At 33.2% G+C, this 19,265-nt stretch overlaps 4 protein-coding genes across 6 annotated transcripts; 3 read left to right on the top strand and 1 right to left on the bottom strand.

The window, feature by feature from the left end:
* Window positions 1-297: 297 nt before the first annotated feature.
* Window positions 298-1,190, top strand: Uqcr-11 (Ubiquinol-cytochrome c reductase 11 kDa subunit). Its single transcript, XM_076894047.1, has 2 exons — window positions 298-503; window positions 884-1,190. The coding sequence occupies exons 1-2, from the start codon at window positions 414-416 to the stop codon at window positions 1,055-1,057; spliced, it is 264 nt and encodes an 87-aa protein (XP_076750162.1). The 5' UTR covers window positions 298-413; the 3' UTR covers window positions 1,058-1,190.
* Window positions 1,191-1,193: 3 nt separating this feature from the next.
* On the bottom strand, window positions 1,194-8,651 carry LOC143422972 (rabankyrin-5). Of its 2 annotated transcripts, XM_076893979.1 has the most exons (13): window positions 8,381-8,651; window positions 8,129-8,318; window positions 7,949-8,058; window positions 7,515-7,774; window positions 7,283-7,432; window positions 4,503-4,906; window positions 3,706-4,425; window positions 3,353-3,625; window positions 2,824-3,265; window positions 2,498-2,695; window positions 2,179-2,419; window positions 1,734-1,989; window positions 1,194-1,545 (listed from the first exon to the last, which is right to left on the bottom strand). In XM_076893979.1, exons 1-13 carry the CDS (start codon window positions 8,382-8,384, stop codon window positions 1,416-1,418), a joined length of 3,378 nt encoding a protein of 1,125 aa, XP_076750094.1. In that variant the 5' UTR covers window positions 8,385-8,651; the 3' UTR covers window positions 1,194-1,415. The 2 variants fall into 2 exon arrangements, with proteins under 2 accessions (XP_076750094.1, XP_076750095.1); XM_076893980.1 differs by lacking the exons at window positions 7,949-8,058; window positions 8,381-8,651 and having other exon boundaries at window positions 8,129-8,268.
* LOC143423007 (uncharacterized) lies at window positions 5,161-6,849 on the top strand. 2 transcript variants are annotated; one of them, XM_076894040.1, is made up of 3 exons: window positions 5,161-5,664; window positions 6,190-6,369; window positions 6,440-6,849. In XM_076894040.1, exons 2-3 carry the CDS (start codon window positions 6,213-6,215, stop codon window positions 6,712-6,714), a joined length of 432 nt encoding a protein of 143 aa, XP_076750155.1. In that variant the 5' UTR covers window positions 5,161-5,664; window positions 6,190-6,212; the 3' UTR covers window positions 6,715-6,849. The 2 variants fall into 2 exon arrangements, with proteins under 2 accessions (XP_076750155.1, XP_076750154.1); XM_076894039.1 differs by lacking the exon at window positions 5,161-5,664 and adding an exon at window positions 5,847-6,072 and having other exon boundaries at window positions 6,440-6,848.
* Window positions 8,652-10,354: 1,703 nt separating the features above from the next.
* Window positions 10,355-18,637, top strand: Tsp (Thrombospondin). The gene is made up of 15 exons (XM_076893645.1): window positions 10,355-10,615; window positions 11,384-11,557; window positions 11,748-11,974; window positions 12,852-13,527; window positions 13,741-13,826; window positions 13,900-13,963; window positions 14,697-14,913; window positions 15,258-15,386; window positions 15,464-15,740; window positions 15,952-16,101; window positions 16,160-16,541; window positions 16,627-16,980; window positions 17,096-17,323; window positions 17,436-17,945; window positions 18,469-18,637. The coding sequence occupies exons 1-15, from the start codon at window positions 10,537-10,539 to the stop codon at window positions 18,555-18,557; spliced, it is 3,642 nt and encodes a 1,213-aa protein (XP_076749760.1). The 5' UTR covers window positions 10,355-10,536; the 3' UTR covers window positions 18,558-18,637.
* The last annotated feature ends 628 nt before the right edge of the window (window positions 18,638-19,265 follow it).

Here is a 19,265-nt window from a genome sequence, read left to right as displayed (position 1 = left end):
AATTTGAAGATTATGATTAGTTTCTCAACGCTCGTTCATACAATTTTGTACGTGTTATGTATTTAATTTAACATAATCGTACTAGTCAGTCTACAATTGTTTCAAATGTAAATAATAATAAATTCGTTCATTAACAATTTACCTTTGTACATAGAAAATATAATTGTGAAATATTTCTCGTGTATCGTGTTGCGATAAAATTTATCAGGGGACTTTTCGTATGGAAATTGTACTTAAATTTTATGGAAACTCACTAACACTATTCCCATCGAATATGGTCATCTCCAAGACAAGCAACTCGAGGCAACATTTTCTATCCGTGATATTCTATATCGCGAGCCAGAGATTCAGTGAACACTCGAAGTTGATTGACAATAATTGTGTGAACTGGAACAACGATTACCTTTAAAAGTATGTCTTTCTTACAAAATTTTCTGAAACATTATATTCCAACCGTAAAGGCAGATGACGAAGAAGTGGTTGATCCTCAAAAAATAATTCGTGTAAGTGTAAAACTCGTTATATAATATTAATACTGGAATTATTTGGGATTTGATTCTCCAAGGTTTCGCATATTTCCATTTACTGATTACTAATGTATTTACTATCTTATTTTTGCTTCAAATATAATTACCGAACATGCGAAGTCATAGAAGCTAGAATTGTATAAGTTGTCTCTGTTTAAAGTTTAGCTATTTTGTAGTAATCAAATTACTGTTGGTGATTCCTAAATGTATAATGATATAGTCTGAATTTACGATTATGTTTGTTTCTAATATTTATCCATTAAAAATTATTTTTGCGCCATAGAAAAAGATAAATTCGAATATTATTTCATGGCACCTAATTGTAATATGAAAATTCTTAATTATTTCTTTCTTAGGGAAAGTGTTCAGCAGAGGGTAAATGTGCGCATTTACAGCTCATACTTGAGACTTGCAACGAGCGAGTTTCCTCAAAAACTCAGACCGAAGAAACTTGTATGGAAGAATTACTCGATTATGTAGAATGTGTAGATCATTGCGTAGCAAAAGTACTCTTCAGTAAGCTCAAATAAGGATTATGCTTCGATTAAAAAGGCATCATCTTTCCCCTAAAACATGTTACAAATTAATTCAGTTCAATGTAGATGTATAATTAATGTCAGGAATAAATGATAATTTACCAATAAATATTAATTCTTATCGACACTCTTTCATTTGTATTTAAAATTTAATAACTATAAATTTAACAAATTTTTTTTTAACAAGAATATTTATATAATACAGGAATATATCTATATATATATATATTAGTTCACACAAAATTATACAAAGTTTTAATATACTTTTTGTGAAAAATGCACATGGAATGACATTTATTTTATTTACATATGAATATGTATTTTTGTTCCTTTTTTATTTAAATTCTTTTACTCATTCAGCACCAAGTTGTAATACATCAAAACATACAGCACAAACACGCACTGGTTTATTTAATCCAAATTTTAAGATTGCAACATCTTGATCAGAACATTTATTGCACAAAATTCGACCACAATGACGGCTAGAAAAAATAAAAATAAATAATTTCATGTAAGTATTTAAATATATTAACCCCCTCACAGTGCATTTAACATTAGAAATGCAAAAAATTGTATACCTCAAATTTTTCCTTACAAACTACTTGCCATTTTATCACACTGTGAAAGGGTGAGTTTATAAATTTATGTAAATATTTCATAGTTTCTGTACCAGTGATGTTTTCGCATTGTGAGAGAAAATTTTGTGCCACATTCCAGACAAAGATCTTTGTCAGCCCATGGTGCTTCTTGTGTTAACGAGTCTAACAGTCTGTATAATAATTGTTTTGTTGCTACTTGATAATTGAAGATTGTAATCCCTTCTTTATTCATAGAACCCAAACATGCACCAGCCTTTACCAAAGTACGGCAAAGCTGACCATTTCCTTTCATATAGGCAATCAATAATGGAGTATTGCCATCCAAATCTTAAAGAAAATGTTTCTTTTAATTTAGTTTTCTTTTATGTAAAATAATCAATATGTAACCATTTATATTAGTGCAACTAATATTACATTTTGGCTAAAATAGTTTAAACCTTTATAACACATTCTATGCTACAAGAATCCTCAGTAGTACATGATAATTGATAGTAAGATGTAATATATTTTAATTACCTGCACTGTTTACTGGATATTGTGACATACATTCCAAGAAAAGCTCACATATAGTTGCAGCATTATCTTTCCCGCATCGAGCCAATTCATGTAAAGGATTTCTTCCTTTAAGATTCACTGCTTCTGCGTCCAATGTACATTCAGTCAATAGCGTTCTAACCACTGATATATGACCTTCTCTTACAGCTACATGTAATGCATTATCACCATCTGCATTTACTGCATCGAAATTTATGTTGTTCTAAAATAGGGAAGTAAATAGTTTAATTATCTTTGTTAGAGAAAGAAAGAAGAAAGAATATAAAATGATTTTGTTTACCTGTAATAAAGCGGATACTATGGTAGCATGACCTGCTTTCGCAGCAGCATGCAATGCAGTATTTCTGTTTGCATCTGTATCGTTAACACGTGCACCAGCCAAAATTAAACTTCTTACCAACACCTCATTCCCAGAAACTGCAGCAAGATGTAAAGGTGGAGTTTGTGTGACATCATGAACTCTGGAATTTACATCTACCTAAAAAATGAAAATTATTCTGTTACATGCATACCTGGTTTAACTTTTTAAACATCTTCACGCGTATTTCGGAAGCAAATACAAAGTAAGTTCAAATATACAATCGTAATCGCTAAAAATATATTCACCTGTATAGATAATAGGAACAGTATGCTTTCCATGTCATTCTTTTGAATAGCGGTATGTAAAAAGTTTCTGCCTTTATTATCATATTGTTCAGCAGCTTTGGGCAACTTTTCCAGTATGGCCTGTGCAGCTTTATTATTCCGAAATGTTAAAGCTGTTGCAAATGGTGTTAAACCCTTTTTATCCCGTTTATTTAAATCTATACTAGGATGACAAAGTAACAAAGAAATAATTTGCGAATGCTGATTTTGTATGGCTACATGAACTGGAGTTTTGCCCTCGACATCTCGAGCGTTTACATTAGCACTGTGTTCAATAAGCGTTTGTACCACTTGTTCTAAACCCCATTGACAACATAAATGTAACGGAGTACATTCATCTCTTGCTTCATCACCACCAGCACCATCTGGGCCGAGTCTTCTTGGTGCATTTAAATCACATCCACTATAATACAAAGGTTGTTTAATCACAATGTAATGTATAATAATTTTTAGCTTTATTTAGCTTCATGAACCACATCATATAACACACCTCCTTATCAGGAATTGTGCGATATCCTCTTTATTATGATCAATTGCTCTATGTAATAATGTCTGTTGACAACCATCTGGACCAGGACCCCAGCAATCAGTATCTGCTCCATATTTAACTAAAATGGATGCTACATCTTCCTGATCAGAATCTAATGCATCCCATAATGGACATCCTATGGAAGTATCTACGCCTCTTTTACATAGAGCTTCTACAACTTCGCCTAATCTGCAGTGCACAGAAAGTTGCAATGGGGTCTCTCCATTTGCAGTTCTAAATAACAATTGAAGTTTTTTTTAAATATAACATACAATGCTTAAAACCCCTTGACAATTAACGCATACACTCTTTACCTAATATTCATGTCTGCGCCATTTTCTAATAGAAAGATGGCCGTTGCTGAATCTTCTTTCAATATAGCTTGATGCAACAATGTCAAACCTTCCGCATTGCATTGATTGATATTTGCTCCAGCTGTTATTAAAGCTAAAACAATGTCCTTGCCTAGTTTAAATGGAGCTTTAATAGCTAAACTTAAAGGTGTTTCGTTCGCGTCATTTTTTAAGTTTAATTGAGAATTCGAGTTAGGTGCATTCAGTAATTCCTCTACAATAGTAGAATATAAATTTGAGACAGCAATATGTATTGGTGCATCGCCGGTAGACGATGCTACTTCATCAACTGGAAAACCGATTTTCAATAAAGCTCGCGTTATGTTTTCCGAACCAATTATACAAGTCTCGTGTAAAACCGAATATCCTTCATTATTTTTCTGCATTAAGTTTGTGGGATCCTTGCAATGATCAATTAAAAACAATGCTGCATCCTCTTTGCATTCTCTTATCAAAATATGTAATAAAGTGTCTCCTGTATTTTTATATACAGGATTCGGTGTCGCGCCTTTGGCTAAAAGTTTCTTGGCAAAATACTCGCTAAATGGGATCGTTTTCATTGCGATACATAACGGTGTATCGTCCTCGTTGGTAGTTTTACCCAAGTCTATGCCCTGGCATTCTAATAAAATATCAAACAGTGGTTCGTTTCTTTCCTGAATACAGTTATGTAAAGCAGTCCTGTAAAAACGTAGAGCAACTATAGTGAGGGACTGGAATCCGTTAATCGTAAAATAAAAAAGTAATTAACAAGTTACCATCCTCTATGATTTTGTAAATTGGGGTCGATACCAGCTTGAAGTAATCGAGACGCCACCGCTAACATATCTTCCGAATTATGTTTTGTAATCAAATGTAAAGCGGTACATCCCTCGAGTTCCTCGAAATTCTTTATATCACGTATATTTTCGGTAAGTTTCACATCTTCGCATAATCGTTGTACGCTTCCACTATTTTCCAATTGTTCTATTATAAATTCAGCCGAATAAGAATCTCCTTTAAAAATAGCCGCTTGAAGCAGTGAGAGGCCTTTTGAATCTTTCGCGCTCAAATCAGCCCCATGTTCGACCAAAGTACGCGCCAACGATGGTTGACGCGTTTTTAGAGCGACTTCCAACGGTATTTCTCCTTTGTGATCAAGGGCATTAACAGCTTTTGTTAACTAAAACAGAATTAAACAATAAAACAACTTAATAAATTGCTATAAAATATTTTATTCACAATATACGTATGCTCTGATCGATCAGCTGTTTCACTGTTATTAATATTTCGCTATTATTAAATGAACAATTTATCGAAATTTCGTTTACTTCATTCGTAGCTACAAATAATGTGAGATTAAATGCACGATAATGTCACGAATCGAATTTTAAATGTAATTCATTTGAAGTTTTTCATCCAATAATACGCGTGAGTGATTGAGAGCCACTGTTTTCATTTTTCACGAAGATACACAACGTGTACATTCATCGGCTGTTTGCCCGTGCACGTATTACACCTACGTAAATACTCTCCTCGCAAACAAAGGAAGTGTTAAATATTAAACGGAAAGCAATATGCAGATTACATTTTGATGCATCAGAAAAAGTCGTTTGTAAAAGATAGAAAAGCCATGACGTGGCGTGTGATAAATTTATCTAACTGCACCCAGCATCCGACCAAACGGATTTTGTCGTTCACAGTTAATCGAGATTCTGTGATGGCTATGTAACACCAAGTGAATGTTAATAAAGAGTGTTATTAAAAATGTGTACAAGTGTTTAATTGAATATGTTATATTCTGTAATGGAATGTCGATTGTAGATGTAGAACTCCTCTTAGAATATTTTTAATAATTTTTCATCATTTAAGTATAAACCGGACAGATTTCTTCTGTATTTATGAACCAACATTTGTTTACAATTCACACGTGCTAGATTCGTAAGTTTTTATCTACTTATTTATATATATATATATTTATTTATTTATAAAAAAAATTGTAAATCTACCTTGCCTTTTTCTCTTGGTAATAATATGAGAAAAATGTTAAAGAAAGTGTACAGATAAAATGTTCTTACTAAATGTTATAATACTGATGTTTTTAACTGGTCGAACTGTTTCAGGTTTATGAGATGATGAAGATCAATCGAACTTTGACACAAATAAGACAATAATTATTTATTTATGTAGACAAACATAAATAAATACAAATGAAAGTTGCATTGTAAAGAGTTTAGAAATATAAATTGAAGGAATATTTTTCTTTAACTGATTTCTATTCAATTATAACTGAGATGATCCTCCAAATACAATTGAGAATAAACTCATTAATTACTATAGCTTTTCTATGTATGTTCATCTTTGGATTATTTTAAGTGAAATTTGTATTGATATAACTTAAATATTTTATGTTATACTAAAATATTTTTAATTGTATCATATTATTGAAATACTTAATATTTTTAGACACACTAATAGTTCCGATAACTATGGAAGGTATTATGTGCTATAAATGTTTTGGATCGCAACCAAGATATAAAAAAACAGATTTACTATGTTCTCAATTTGATGGAAGTTCTCGGTTTCAAGTGTACTGTCCTTCGTCAACACTTTGCAGAAAAAGGACAATCTATTCTGTATTTAAAAGTAACAAAATCTCTATTTTTACTAAAAAATTTATAAAGTGGAAATAGTATTTGTTTACTATAATTTTTAGCTTCTATAATGAAAACAGTGGAAAGGGACTGTGCACCTCAAAAACGAACAGTTCGTATCCTTAACAATAATAAATGGGAAGACAAAGAAGAAATTGTGACATCGGCTTACGAGCAAGGTTGTTTTATCGGTGAAGATAGAGGGGTACCAGGTGGCCCACCAGAATATTGTTTTTGTGGTGACCAGTTATGTAATTCCTCACAATCGATCCAAATCATCAATATATATCATATTTTTATATTAATTGCATTATTACTGTTTGCCACACTATTATGAGATTGTTCATTAAGTACTTATTATGATAAGAAAATATTTTTTACATTTGTTTAAAAGTATTATGGACATATTGCTGTAAAGCAATGTTTCCTTTCAATGTTTTATATTAATTTTTATAATATGAATTATGAAGTTGTAATATTTTAGATATAAAATAAATGTGTGATAAGAGCATATATTATTAATTAAGTGATATATATTTTATACAGTGTCCATTTTAATTAGACTCTATGGAATGTCTCATTAGGAAGGCATTATAATCAAGATTTAACATAACTTGATATAAAATTACCTACTACTATAGGATGTTGAATTGTTAATAAACATTATATTAGGAGTAAAAAATACAAGATTTCTCATGTTATTTTACTCACAGAAAAACTATTTATTTCACATAATGTTCCCTTCTATCCCTTCTAAATAAATTCTGTAAGAATACTTGTGCAATACCATCAGTTCCCTATGAGATACTCCACATAAAATAGTCTAAATAAAACACCTTGTATATAAATAAATAAACATATAATTCATTATCGTTATTTACAATAATTTAAGATATGTAACTTACCTCCGAATTATTTTCCACCAGATATAAAAAGACTACATCTTCTCTCATCAGTCTAACAGCAGCATGCAATGGATATTTACTTTTAGCATGTAACAATTTATATAATAAGGAACCAGGCATCTCTTTAAAGTCTTCTCCAGTTAAATCTTCCTAATGGTATGAAATTTCAGAGTTGTTACATAATTAAGGTTTAAATAAATTGAAATTGTAAGAAATACTTATTGCATCTTACCCAATGTGCAGAAATCAAAGAACTACAATGCTCTTTTAATTTCTGAGCACCTAATTCTTCAGCAGCTGCGTACAATTGTACACAATCCTTAAGACTCACAATTCCAATTAAATACTTTTCACACTGTTCAACTAATTCTGACAACTGGAAATTGCATGCCGCTTTCATTAAATCTAATGTTAAATTCTCTTGCGATATTTTTCCTGTGTATATCCATTTTAGTAACACTAATCCAACATTAGAATCCAAATGAGTCCAATCTAAAAATATACATAAAACATATGTACATACATATATCCATACAAAATATATCATTTTAACAACAATTTACTATGTGCTAAACAGTTATTTCATGTGACTATGAAAACTAAAGATACCCAGATAATCTCATACACATAATCCAGACAGTACGCATAATATTTTTAACATATTACCTAAAATAGTTACTTCAGCAAGTATTGAATCACTGAAAAAATCAGTTCTGGCAGACAATATAAATTTATGTCCCGGTATTTCCTGATCTTTTAATTTGATAATTACATCACTAAATATGAATAAACATCCATTAATGACACAGTTTACGTATTGTAATAAAATTGTAGATAATAAGAAACCTGTAACGATGTTGGCCGTATAGCGATGCTATAGTTGTCAAGAGTCTGTTAATAAATCCAGTATCTTGTTTAGTCGCAGTAACAATAGCATACTCCCGTTGAAGTTCTGTATTTGTATTGTATAAATTGACATATTGTTCTCGCAATAAAGATAAATGATGTTGCCATTTTTGTGCTTCTGTGGAATCTTCTGAAATGTTGAAAGAAGCTCTCAGATAATTCCTGCAATGTAAATGAACATTTTTAACTCACCCATTATTATGCGAGCAAGTGTTTTCGCTTTTTTTTTCTTTTAACGGTGAATGAAAATTACTGCATGTCCGGCTTTTCACGCTAATTCATATACGCTCCACATAATCTAATCTGCGTGACAGTAACCAAACTTAGATAATAATGATCACAAGTGATAACAAAAAGAACTTTCAAATATTATGCCGATGTTTCCATTTATACTTAAAAATACATTAGTATGATTTTAACATACATATATCGTACGCCCCCATACAGTATTCATTGCATTTCTCATACATACACACATACACGCACACGTATTTATATACACGTCTTATTTCTAAGAAAGATGTAGCCACTCTTTTAAAAGACAGAAAAAATTCCTATGAGACTTGAACTAACAAAACTTTGAATTTAAATCGCAATAGCACATAGTTAACATTACAATCGGACTAATTTTTTCCATACGTTACATCTTTTTATATTCATTCTTCAGATTGTGCTTAGCTCACGGGTTTGTTTAATTATAGTTCACCTAAAAAAAGATGAGATACGATATCATTATGAATTCATGACACCACACCGTTGAATAAAACACACGTCTACCACACTTTTGCTTTTTCAGGGATATCACGGAAGCCAGCATTCCCATCTATGGAGCATTGTTCTATGATACTGATCACAGCGATACCTGTCCTCCTAACTCTTCCGTAACTATTACCTCATTTGAATTTCGAACTTCCTTTAATCTTTTCAACCAGCACTGATACTGCTTGTACTAATATAATAACAATCTGTAAGTAAATATCGTAAGTAATATCGATTAATGCTATACTTCGAGCTGTAAAAAGCAATAAAAGACAATTTGTAAGCTTTACTTTCATAACAAAACGTTATTGGAGTTAACTACAATTAACGAGACCAAATATTATAAACAGTTCATATTAACAAATGTTATAGTGAAGAATTGTTTTTAGAATACCTTTAGTTACTTACCATATAAATAAGAACGTTCTTTTAAACGTAAAATAAACTTTTTGAGACGCTACAAAAGTATAAACCGGCAGTCGTCCAATAAGAGGTGAGACTGTATTTAGTGGCATCATTTCCCATTGATCAGCTATGTTTATATTATTGTCATACAGTGCCAGAAACCAAGCGAGTATCTATGTAAATGATTAAGGAATTGAGGCTAGATATTTATACACACTTATCTTTAGTTTAAAACGTGTATAAGTAAGTAATAATTTTATATACTTCTATTTCTCCTTTATATAATTTTAATGAGACGTCTTGCAGCGCCTGTAATGCGTTCCACGGACTAAACTAAAATAGTGGCGGGAAATCTCCGGTATTTTGAATTTTTTTTTAGCGGTTTCAATGAGGAAATGGTCGATCACTGGTAATTGGATATAAATGCGATGAATAAATTAGTTAAATTATACTTATTCGATTTTAACAATAATACAAAGATAAATTTAAATTATTCCTTGCTTAAAATAAAAACGATATAACAATTATTGTAATTAAAATATTTAAAAAACTTTACAGGTTTCTAGAGAAAGTATACAGGGAAAGATACACAGAAGTAGGGGAACGATCTACCTTCGAAGATTTTCACGTGGAAAGATCGGATTGTAGACAAAAATGTTTGCCTAATACTTCTCTCGAACTTTCCTTATTACTTTACTACAACATAATTACATTCCATTCCGTTTGATGATGATTTTAATTTAATAATTACTACAGTCTTTTTCTTCAATCTTCAGCATTTTAATTCAGGCTAATTTCCAGATTAATCCACGTTGTAATCAGAATGATTTGACTAACAATCGCGCACAATTGCTATTAAGGACTGGAGAGGTGTCGCTATAATCATTATAACTTGATATATCAATTCCTTTCGTTCTGCATGCCATGGACAACGACTCTGTACTCGGAAATTCTCGTGGGTGACTTATAAAGCCATCCGTAGGCTTTTCCTCGTCTCAGTCGGCGAACGCCAACGTTCCACTACCTATTTATCCGTACTGAATCGATATGTGCCGTTACGAATCGATTGGTAATAACAAATCATAAATCGCGACGCAAAGTAGAAGAAAAACGAAATTACGTTGATCTTACAACGGTGTGTGATTAATTATAATAGTAGCAAGCAAGGAAAAAAGTGATTTAAAATGCGCGTCATCGCGACGTTGATGATCGCGATACTCTTCGATGTTTACCTCGCCGATTCTAGTATTACACCGGATACGGGTGAGGCGAAATAGTTGTTTAATATTTTTTATACGTTACATTTTTATTTTCGCGATACTCTCGATGATAATTTTGAACGAAAACGTTAAAAATCGATACGTGTGATATTATATAAGATTCGTTAAAACTTCTGAGTTTTCTAGTTCGGAATTTTTTTTAAATAAAAAGAGCTCTTTCTTCGGAGATTTTCCGTAGATATTATAATCTAGATTTTGAACGTAAACGATTGAACAATTTCTCTTTGAATAAAATATTTCTAGTTTTTCTGCTTCTACTTATTTAAAAATTTCATTTTTTTAAAGTCTAAATTTCTTTTGTATATTTAATGCGTACTTTTATTTTATAGTGTTAAGAGTAAAGTAAATTGTACAGGAGAAACAGTAGCCGTTGAGCATTCTCGTAAGATGTTTACGGTATTGCAAACGAGTCGTCATGCAGGTTGACAAGAAACCTGGTAACAGCACGCATGGAAAGATAAATCGTTTCTACAGTCGTTTAACTTGAAATGGCTATTTTCATGCTAGCCAATTATGGAAATAAACCCGTGAATTTCCTATTAAACAGGATTTTCTAAATTATTGCTAGAAAAAGGCCTATCCGCTTAAAAAAAGACTGTGATATCATATCAATAATACCAAATTTAAAAATAAAATCTTAGAATAGATCTGTGAATAAATAAATTTTAATTTCAGTTTTGCAAAAATTATGAACAAAAATGAAAGTAGCAAATGGTTTTAATAACAAGTAAGACTTTTAAACATCTTACAGATCTAACTACGAATCTTCAAAAGACATGGGGCAACAACGATTTCGTGATTGCCATTTCGAACATCAAGTCGAAGAAAAAATCATCGGAAGCAACTGTTGAAACCCTCCTAGCAATAAAATATGGAAAGTTTAGAACCAAAATAGTGCTCGTTCTAGATAGACGGGCTAAAAGAGGTAAAAACTCTTCAAAATACAAAGTGCACTATCATCGTTCAATATTTTTTGTTAACTTGTTATGTGTATTTTTACATCACAAGGAAGAGATTAAAATGAACTCTTCGAGTTATACTTTTTAACATCAGATACTCGATCTTTTAATTCGTCACTTTCCTCGTAAACTTCAAAAACAAAATTTATATTTCAGTAATTCTCGAGAGTATCGACGAGAATGGTCATCGAATTGCGGAGCACATCAACGTGGACGCTTTAAACGCGAATACCTCGCCGAAGAATGTAATTGTTATAGTACACCAGAGTCAATCCGGAGCTCGGCTGGACGTTTACGTTGACTGCGTTTACCAAGGCGTGGTATCGTTAAATAAAAGCTTCCGCAAGTTAGCATTTAACGAAGACAATCCTCGCGTTGAAGCGGTAAGTGTTTCCTTTTTTTTGTAAATGTGCAGTCGATTTTTCTTTCTAAGGCAAATCGAAGCCTTTTGACGTGTGTTTAACAGCTATAACAATATATTATTTTGTACATATATATTATGATGTCACTGTTATCCCTTTTCGGAGATGACGATGGCAAAGAAAGACAACGAGCAGTAGTTCCCCCCATAGTAGTGGGGACATTTCGGTGCACACATCTCAGGGCACTTTCGTTCCATTGTAATTTGGTTTTTACTATCATTCACTGTAATATATATTGCATTTCATTCTTTTCTTTTACTTTACAAGTCATATAATATACAAGATACACGTTACTTTGATTTTTCTGTCATTGGAAGTTTCACAGTTATTAACAGAGCACCGATGACGTTAGAGACCGTAGGATGATGCCTTTCCAAATATGGATGGTCAAACCAAGGCTGCTCGCCTTTATTACGTATCGCTGCTAACACGCGTAACGCATTTAAGCATAGTGAATTAGTTTCGTTTCGCTTGGAATTTAATCCTTACTGAATATTCACGGCCCACTTTCTTACTGTTGCCCTCGAGGTACGCATAGAAAGAAAAAAGTACGGTGCATCGCGATCATGCAATTTATGATAGAAAGGCAGAGCAATCGAGGCAATTTTTTTTTCATCATCTCCGCTTTGTCTACTGTTCAATATTCATGGAAACTGGTTAATACTCGGGCTGTTCCTTGTCTTTTTTTCGAATTTTGTAGAAACTCGGACGTGTCGTTACTTAATATTTGTAATTGAAGAAAGATATAAAAATTAATTGTAAAACAACAGGAATTATTTCCTTCAAACTGTTTTGATGTTCTAGAACATAGTAAATTTCGAAATCATTCTGTCTTCAGTTCAGGGAAAGAAGAAGTCAGGTAAAAGTGTACCCACTGTCATCCACGATCGATGTTCTGCGACGAGAGAACTGCCCCAACAATTTGGCCGACATGGATGCCCTGTCCGACTTCTTCCAACATAAACAGGTGCACGAGTCGACTGCAAAACCGATCGACGATCAATTGTATAACGATTTTGATGAATTTTCGTCTAACATCGGTCAGTCTCACTTAAAATCAAGAAGCAAAGAATATTATCATCCCCGATCGAAAGGGCACGCTTATGATTTCACCACCGAAAAGTCCAACATGTTTGAAAATATTGATCAGTTCGATGATTTCGAAGATTCGGGTGGATCCAATCGATTCGACGACTTCAAACAATCGCATCGATTGAATCATGATCATTATTCTCAACGAGGTCCATCGAATAGACATGATAAACGTGTTAACGAGGAGGATCGCAGTAAATATCGTTCCGCAAGTGACTCAAATGCCAATGAAGCAGACCTTTCGGGGTATGAGACACGATTACATCAATGGACGCGATCTGGATATTTTAATAGACCTGTTCACTCGAAGTCCGGAGAATTTAATAATTCAGATGAGTCGGACATGTTGATTCATGCGAACACAAATTACAAGAGAATTCCAAGAAGAGGGGACATGGAAATTCAAACTCTGGACGAGAGAGGTAATTGATATTTGGAAAATCATAATACCATTAAAAAGTTGTTAACATAAATGCATAAATATTAATTAACTTTCTTCTTTGCGGTTGGCTTGATAAAGAATATTACGAACAATTAAAAAATACTTCTTATGTTCTAATCAATGAGTATAACTTCCGCAATTGTTAATTTATCGTTCGAATAAATTTAGTCGAAATATATACATAATTTTCTAGTTTGCCAGACGGATATTCAAATCGTGAAAACATTGAATGAACTGATCGAAGCTACCAGGAAAGTCTTCAGAGAAATAGAATTAAACGTGAGTAATAATGTTGTCCATAATTATTTGAGAGTATTTAACAGATCGTTTTAATTAACGTATTATTTTGCAGAGAGCAGAAACGAAACACCTTCGACAATTAATTGAAAATTGCGCAGCCTGTCGCGTACCCCCCGGTGAGTGAAGTTCTGCTGTATTGAAAGAATAATTAACCGACAAGAAAGTGTCCATTGTTTCGTTTCTTTTCTCTTATTCTTATTCTTCTTCAATATCGTAACTTTTGTTTCTTTCGTTCGTTTGGTTTAATTAGCATCTATATAAATGTATAACACGGTCTTACGTTGCAATAAATGTGTGTTTTTTGTAAAATGGAATAATTTTGTAACTCGTACTCTCGCGAGGACGTATCGCGTAAAAGATGTCTGGAAAGTATGAAAAATTAAAATCTACGCAATTAGAATTAAATTCTACGAAGTTACTTATAAAAAGAAAGTATGATATTTCAAAATTGATTCCTCTATAACGCCACGGATGATATAATACGCCATCCACTATTATAGGATTTAATAATAGCTGGTTTTTACAATTCTCTGGTAAGAATTGCCAAATTTGGCTTATTTGACTATTCATAAAAAATATAAATAAAGAATCATGCTTTATGCAATCAAAAAAAGATAACAATTTAAAAAAATATGTACAATTCTGCCTGCTTAGGTGGAAATAGGTATACGTTAATCGTTGGTAGTTGTAGCGTTGAAACAGACTCCGAGTTTGTCCCGAGTTCATCTACCTTCGCGACGAAAAGTGGCAATGTAGACAGGCGAAGATCTGTCGAATTGCGATGTGATCGAGCTTTCTTCTTGGAATAGTGATATCCTGACAAAGATCCTGATCCTGGTAATTCCACAGTTCCACCGACGACTACGACGGCAGCTCCTCCTCCTAGTTGCGATTACAAGTCGCCCTGCTTCCCCGGTGCAGATTGCCGTAACACACAACACGGGCCACAATGTGGAGCATGTCCGCCTGGTTACACTGGCAACGGATATCGTTGCATGAGAATTAGTTGCGTGCACAATCCTTGCTTTCCCGGGGTCCAATGCTATGACCTCGCGGACGGATACAGGTAAACTATCCTTAGATTCATTTTGCTACCCTGATTTAACGCATGCATTGGTATGATAAAATATTAGGCTATTTGGAAAAGCAACGGAGTTTAATAACTTAAGGACATGTTATCTTGTGAACGGACGTGACCTTCTATATCGACAGAGTTCGGAGGTCTTATCTATCAACTGTTGCATTCAAGCGGGGAACTTGTAGTTTATGAAAAGTTATTCCATTTTAAGCCCACTAAAAATGGATAACAATGCTTAGTATCGGTATCCACTAAAAACCGTTGTGAACTTTCCAAATGATCTGATACAGTGAAATGGTAATACGAAAAGTTCGTTTTTTGTAACTTTCTAGGTGTGACAAATGCCCCATGGGTTACGTAGGCAATGGCAAACACTGTGAACGACAAAAGAATGGTTGTAACTTCCATCCCTGTTATCCAGAAGTCCAATGCGATCCCATTCCTTACCCACCATATTTCAGGTAATAAAACAAAGTATCAATACATCAGGTTTTTTATCAGTTTCTGAAATAAGATAAATAACAAAACTCACTTTTAGGTGTGGTCCATGTCCAAACGGATATCTGGGTAACGGTTCTACATGTGTTGATATAAATGAATGTGAGTTGGCACAACCCTGCCATCCAGGAGTGCGGTGTATTAATCTTCATCCAGGATATAGATGCGAACCTTGTCCGTTAGGATACACTGGATCTGTAACACAAGGAGTGGGTTTAGAAGTAGCCAAAAGTCGCAAACAAATTTGTCGAGACATAAATGAGTGTGAAAATAACAATGGTGGTTGTGGTCCATACATGGAATGCATTAATACACAGGTAATTAATTAATCAACTCAAATATACTTGTGAAACCAGGATTATGTATTACAAATACTATATACTTGCTGACTCTACTTCAGTAGATAAGGAAAGGTACTGGTCAACTTAGTAAAATGTATATATAATCCTGAGCATGGAAATCTAATACAGTGAAAAATTACAAATTTTATAATATTTAAAACAAATTACATACTGAATTATTTTACAGGGTTCATATAGATGTGATGCTTGTCGAGCAGGTTCTGCGTGGAATCAAACAGATGGATGCACTCCCACACACAATATCTGTCCAGACTTAACTACTTGCGATCTGAACGCCAGATGCATCGATGTTGATGTCAACGAATATTTATGTAAAGTAAGTCAGTCTTGAAGTAACATTTTGTATTAATAAAGAATAATGAAACAATTTTTAGTGTCACATTGGATGGGCAGGGAATGGTCTAATGTGTGGCGCGGATAGCGATAGTGATGGAATACCTGATTCGCGACTTCAATGTCACGACCGGTGCTGTCGCAGAGATAACTGTCCATACGTACCAAATAGTGGCCAAGAAGATGCGGATGGAGATGGCATGGGTGACGCATGCGATTCAGATGCTGATAACGATGGGGTTCTGAATCCTTCCGATAATTGTCCTTTAATTTCAAATCCTGGCCAAGAAGATAATGATCGTGATGGTCCTGATTCAGTTGGCGACGTTTGCGATAATTGTCTTCTAATCCGTAATCCAAAACAAGAGGATACCGATAATGATGGCATCGGTGATGCATGTGATAATGATATCGATAATGACGGTGAAGTTTTAATATATTAAAAATATGCTTTTTGGTCACTAACATCAAACTTCGACGTACAATAAGAAATTACATAATTTTATAGGTATCTTGAATCATCAGGACAATTGTCCGAGGGAGATAAATCCGGAACAAATAGATTCAGATATAGATAGGATTGGCGATATTTGCGACAATTGTCCTTATAACTTCAATCCAAATCAAATGGACCAAGACGGGGACGGGGTTGGTGATGTTTGTGACAATGATAACGATAGAGATAAGGATGGTATTCAAGATGATATAGACAATTGTCCGGACGTACCGAATTCAGGACAAAATGATATAGATGACGATGATTTAGGAGATGATTGCGATCCTGATATGGATAATGATGGAGTGCCAAATCATATTGATAATTGTCCTTTTGTATATAATGCGGATCAACGCCACACTCATCGTAAGTAGATTATTGTTGAACATAAGGCTTACTCCTCTTGTTCTTGAGATCGATTGCAAAAACTTTATTATCGGGCTAATGTACCTGCATATTGGAAAAAATGATATATTTTCAGACGATCGTATTGGTGATGCTTGCTGGCATGACAATGACAATGATACTGTGCTAAATAGGCACGACAACTGCCCCAATAATAGTTTAATTTCAACAACAGATTTCAACAAATATGTTACAATCGCTTTAGATCCTGTTGGTACTGCTCAACAAGACCCTGTTTGGGAGATACACAATGATGGCGCTGAAATTAAACAACTTGTGAACAGCGATCCTGGCATTGCCATTGGTAGCATATTAATACATATATTTATAACGATCATATTAAAATATAGTGGTAGAAACATGAGAAATAATTTTGGATTCAGTTGTCTCATGAAATAAACACTTGGTTCAAACAGGTCCAGACACTTTCAGCGGCGTGGATTTTGAGGGTACATTCTTCATCGACGACGACGGAGATGATGATTCTGTAGGTTTCGTATTTTCCTACCAAGATAATCGCAGATTTTACTTAGTGTCTTGGAAGAAAAGTCAGCAACCATATTGGATGCCAACTCCATTCAGAGCAGTAGGAGATCCTGGAATTTTCTTAAAGCTGGTCGACTCAAGTACCGGTCCTGGTGAAGTTCTCCGGAACAGTCTTTGGCATAATGAGGATACTCCTAATCAGGTGAAGATTCTTTGGCATGATCCGAAGAAAATTGGTTGGAAAGAGAGGACCTCGTACAGATGGCACTTGCTGCATAGACCACAAATTGGTCTGATTAGATTTAGACTTTATCAAGGAAAGCAACTAATGGCTGACTCAGGGAACGTTTATGACTCGACCTTAAAGGGTGGAAAACTTGGCGTCTACTGTTTTTCTCAAGAGAAGATCACATGGTCCAATTTATTGTATATGTGTAAAGGTAAACAAAAAAACGAATTACATTGATAATATATCCATTTTGTTTCATCATTAATTTGATTGTAAGGATTGTACATTTAAGGTAATATGCACCTGTTTACTACCATTTCAAAAATCACATCTAGCCTGAAACATAAACATTAATTAGAATTGAAGAAATTCAAATACAATGCATAAAATATATACATCCTTTAATTATTTACAATTCAACACAAAAAATGTACACTTAAATTATTTTTAGACTAGAAACAGTTGAAGTAGAATCTCATTAGATCTCCATGTTTAATGTCTCAGAGGATACAGTGGGTGGTGTTGCAATCCAATATTAGTGAAAATTTTTATTTATTACTTTCCTTCTAATTATGAATGAATATTTTCTTTTATATACTGTAACAATTTAAAGCCAATTTAACAAAGTTTTCTTTTGATTTGGATAGTAAATTAAAAATATATTAAAGAAAATAAAATAACTATTTTCTTCACAAGATTTCTGAATTGTAATGGAAAAATTGAAAATTTTTCAGAAACCGTGCCGCAGTCAGTGTGGAATGATTTACCTGCCAATTTGAAGAAGCAAGTAGAAGTAGATATGAACGAAGTCAGACCTTTATAAACTGTCAATTATTACTTACATTTAATTCCTTGAAATTCGTTTACGTTTTTCATGCTTTTCACTCGGTATGGTCAAACTCCTGTATACCTTTCATGTCATTTTTTCTTCTGTGGGATTCAAAGTTTCCTAACACTTAAGTGTACATAATTACAGATATGGCCTGACGAATATGTTTTAATGATGATTATTTCTTCTGCTAACTAAGAACGAAGCTTGTACAAGGGAAACCTTAAAAATATGTCGACTACATTTCGCAGAATATGTGCACCGATTAAGTACTTAATCCTAATTAATCATGGTGAATTAAAATCTAACTGTACGTTTTTTGACCAAATTACATTACTATGTAATGTAATTGTAATATACAACATTTGATAAGAAAAACGTATAAATAGAATGAACATATATTTAATCATTTTATAAAGAAAAAGTATTTATATCTCTCTTCAATTCTCCTAAATAGAATTTTAATTCTTGTGCTGCATAAACGAATAATTATCAATTTCTATAGCATACACATAGTTCAAAAAACGTACATCTAAATTATTGTTTTCGCTTTGCAAATGACGGACAAAATTCATTGAAATATTTAGAAAAATTCATTGCTAAACATTTAAAACGTTCCCACATTTTTATATTTTTTTCGCTAAGTAATGGCTACTTACAATGCAACATTATAGAATGAGGTACACTTCGATATTAAAAAAG

The sequence above is a fragment of the Xylocopa sonorina genome, chromosome 4, assembly GCF_050948175.1.
Source record: "Xylocopa sonorina isolate GNS202 chromosome 4, iyXylSono1_principal, whole genome shotgun sequence".
In the NCBI taxonomy this organism is placed as follows: domain Eukaryota; kingdom Metazoa; phylum Arthropoda; class Insecta; order Hymenoptera; family Apidae; genus Xylocopa; species Xylocopa sonorina.
Note: the sequence above shows the minus strand (reverse complement) of the source record. Positions and strands in the feature narration are given on the sequence as shown.

Bases quoted from the DNA above. Each gene is read 5' to 3' on its own strand.
- LOC143423007 (XM_076894039.1), top strand. From the start codon at position 6,018: ATGATCCTCCAAATACAATTGAGAATAAACTCATTAATTACTATAGCT. The intron at 6,073-6,189 runs GTATGTTCATCT...TAATATTTTTAG, and splicing joins AATTACTATAGCTTTTCTAT to ACACACTAATAGTTCCGATA. The intron at 6,370-6,439 runs GTAACAAAATCT...TATAATTTTTAG, and splicing joins AATCTATTCTGTATTTAAAA to CTTCTATAATGAAAACAGTG.
- Tsp (XM_076893645.1), top strand. From the start codon at position 10,537: ATGCGCGTCATCGCGACGTTGATGATCGCGATACTCTTCGATGTTTAC. The intron at 10,616-11,383 runs GTGAGGCGAAAT...AACATCTTACAG, and splicing joins TAGTATTACACCGGATACGG to ATCTAACTACGAATCTTCAA. The intron at 15,741-15,951 runs GTAATTAATTAA...ATTATTTTACAG, and splicing joins TGGAATGCATTAATACACAG to GGTTCATATAGATGTGATGC.
- LOC143422972 (XM_076893979.1), bottom strand. The intron at 7,433-7,514 runs GTAAGATGCAAT...TCATACCATTAG, and splicing joins CTTTGATTTCTGCACATTGG to GAAGATTTAACTGGAGAAGA. The intron at 2,420-2,497 runs GTAAACAAAATC...TCCCTATTTTAG, and splicing joins TAGTATCCGCTTTATTACAG to AACAACATAAATTTCGATGC.
- Uqcr-11 (XM_076894047.1), top strand. From the start codon at position 414: ATGTCTTTCTTACAAAATTTTCTGAAACATTATATTCCAACCGTAAAG. The intron at 504-883 runs GTAAGTGTAAAA...TTTCTTTCTTAG, and splicing joins ATCCTCAAAAAATAATTCGT to GGAAAGTGTTCAGCAGAGGG.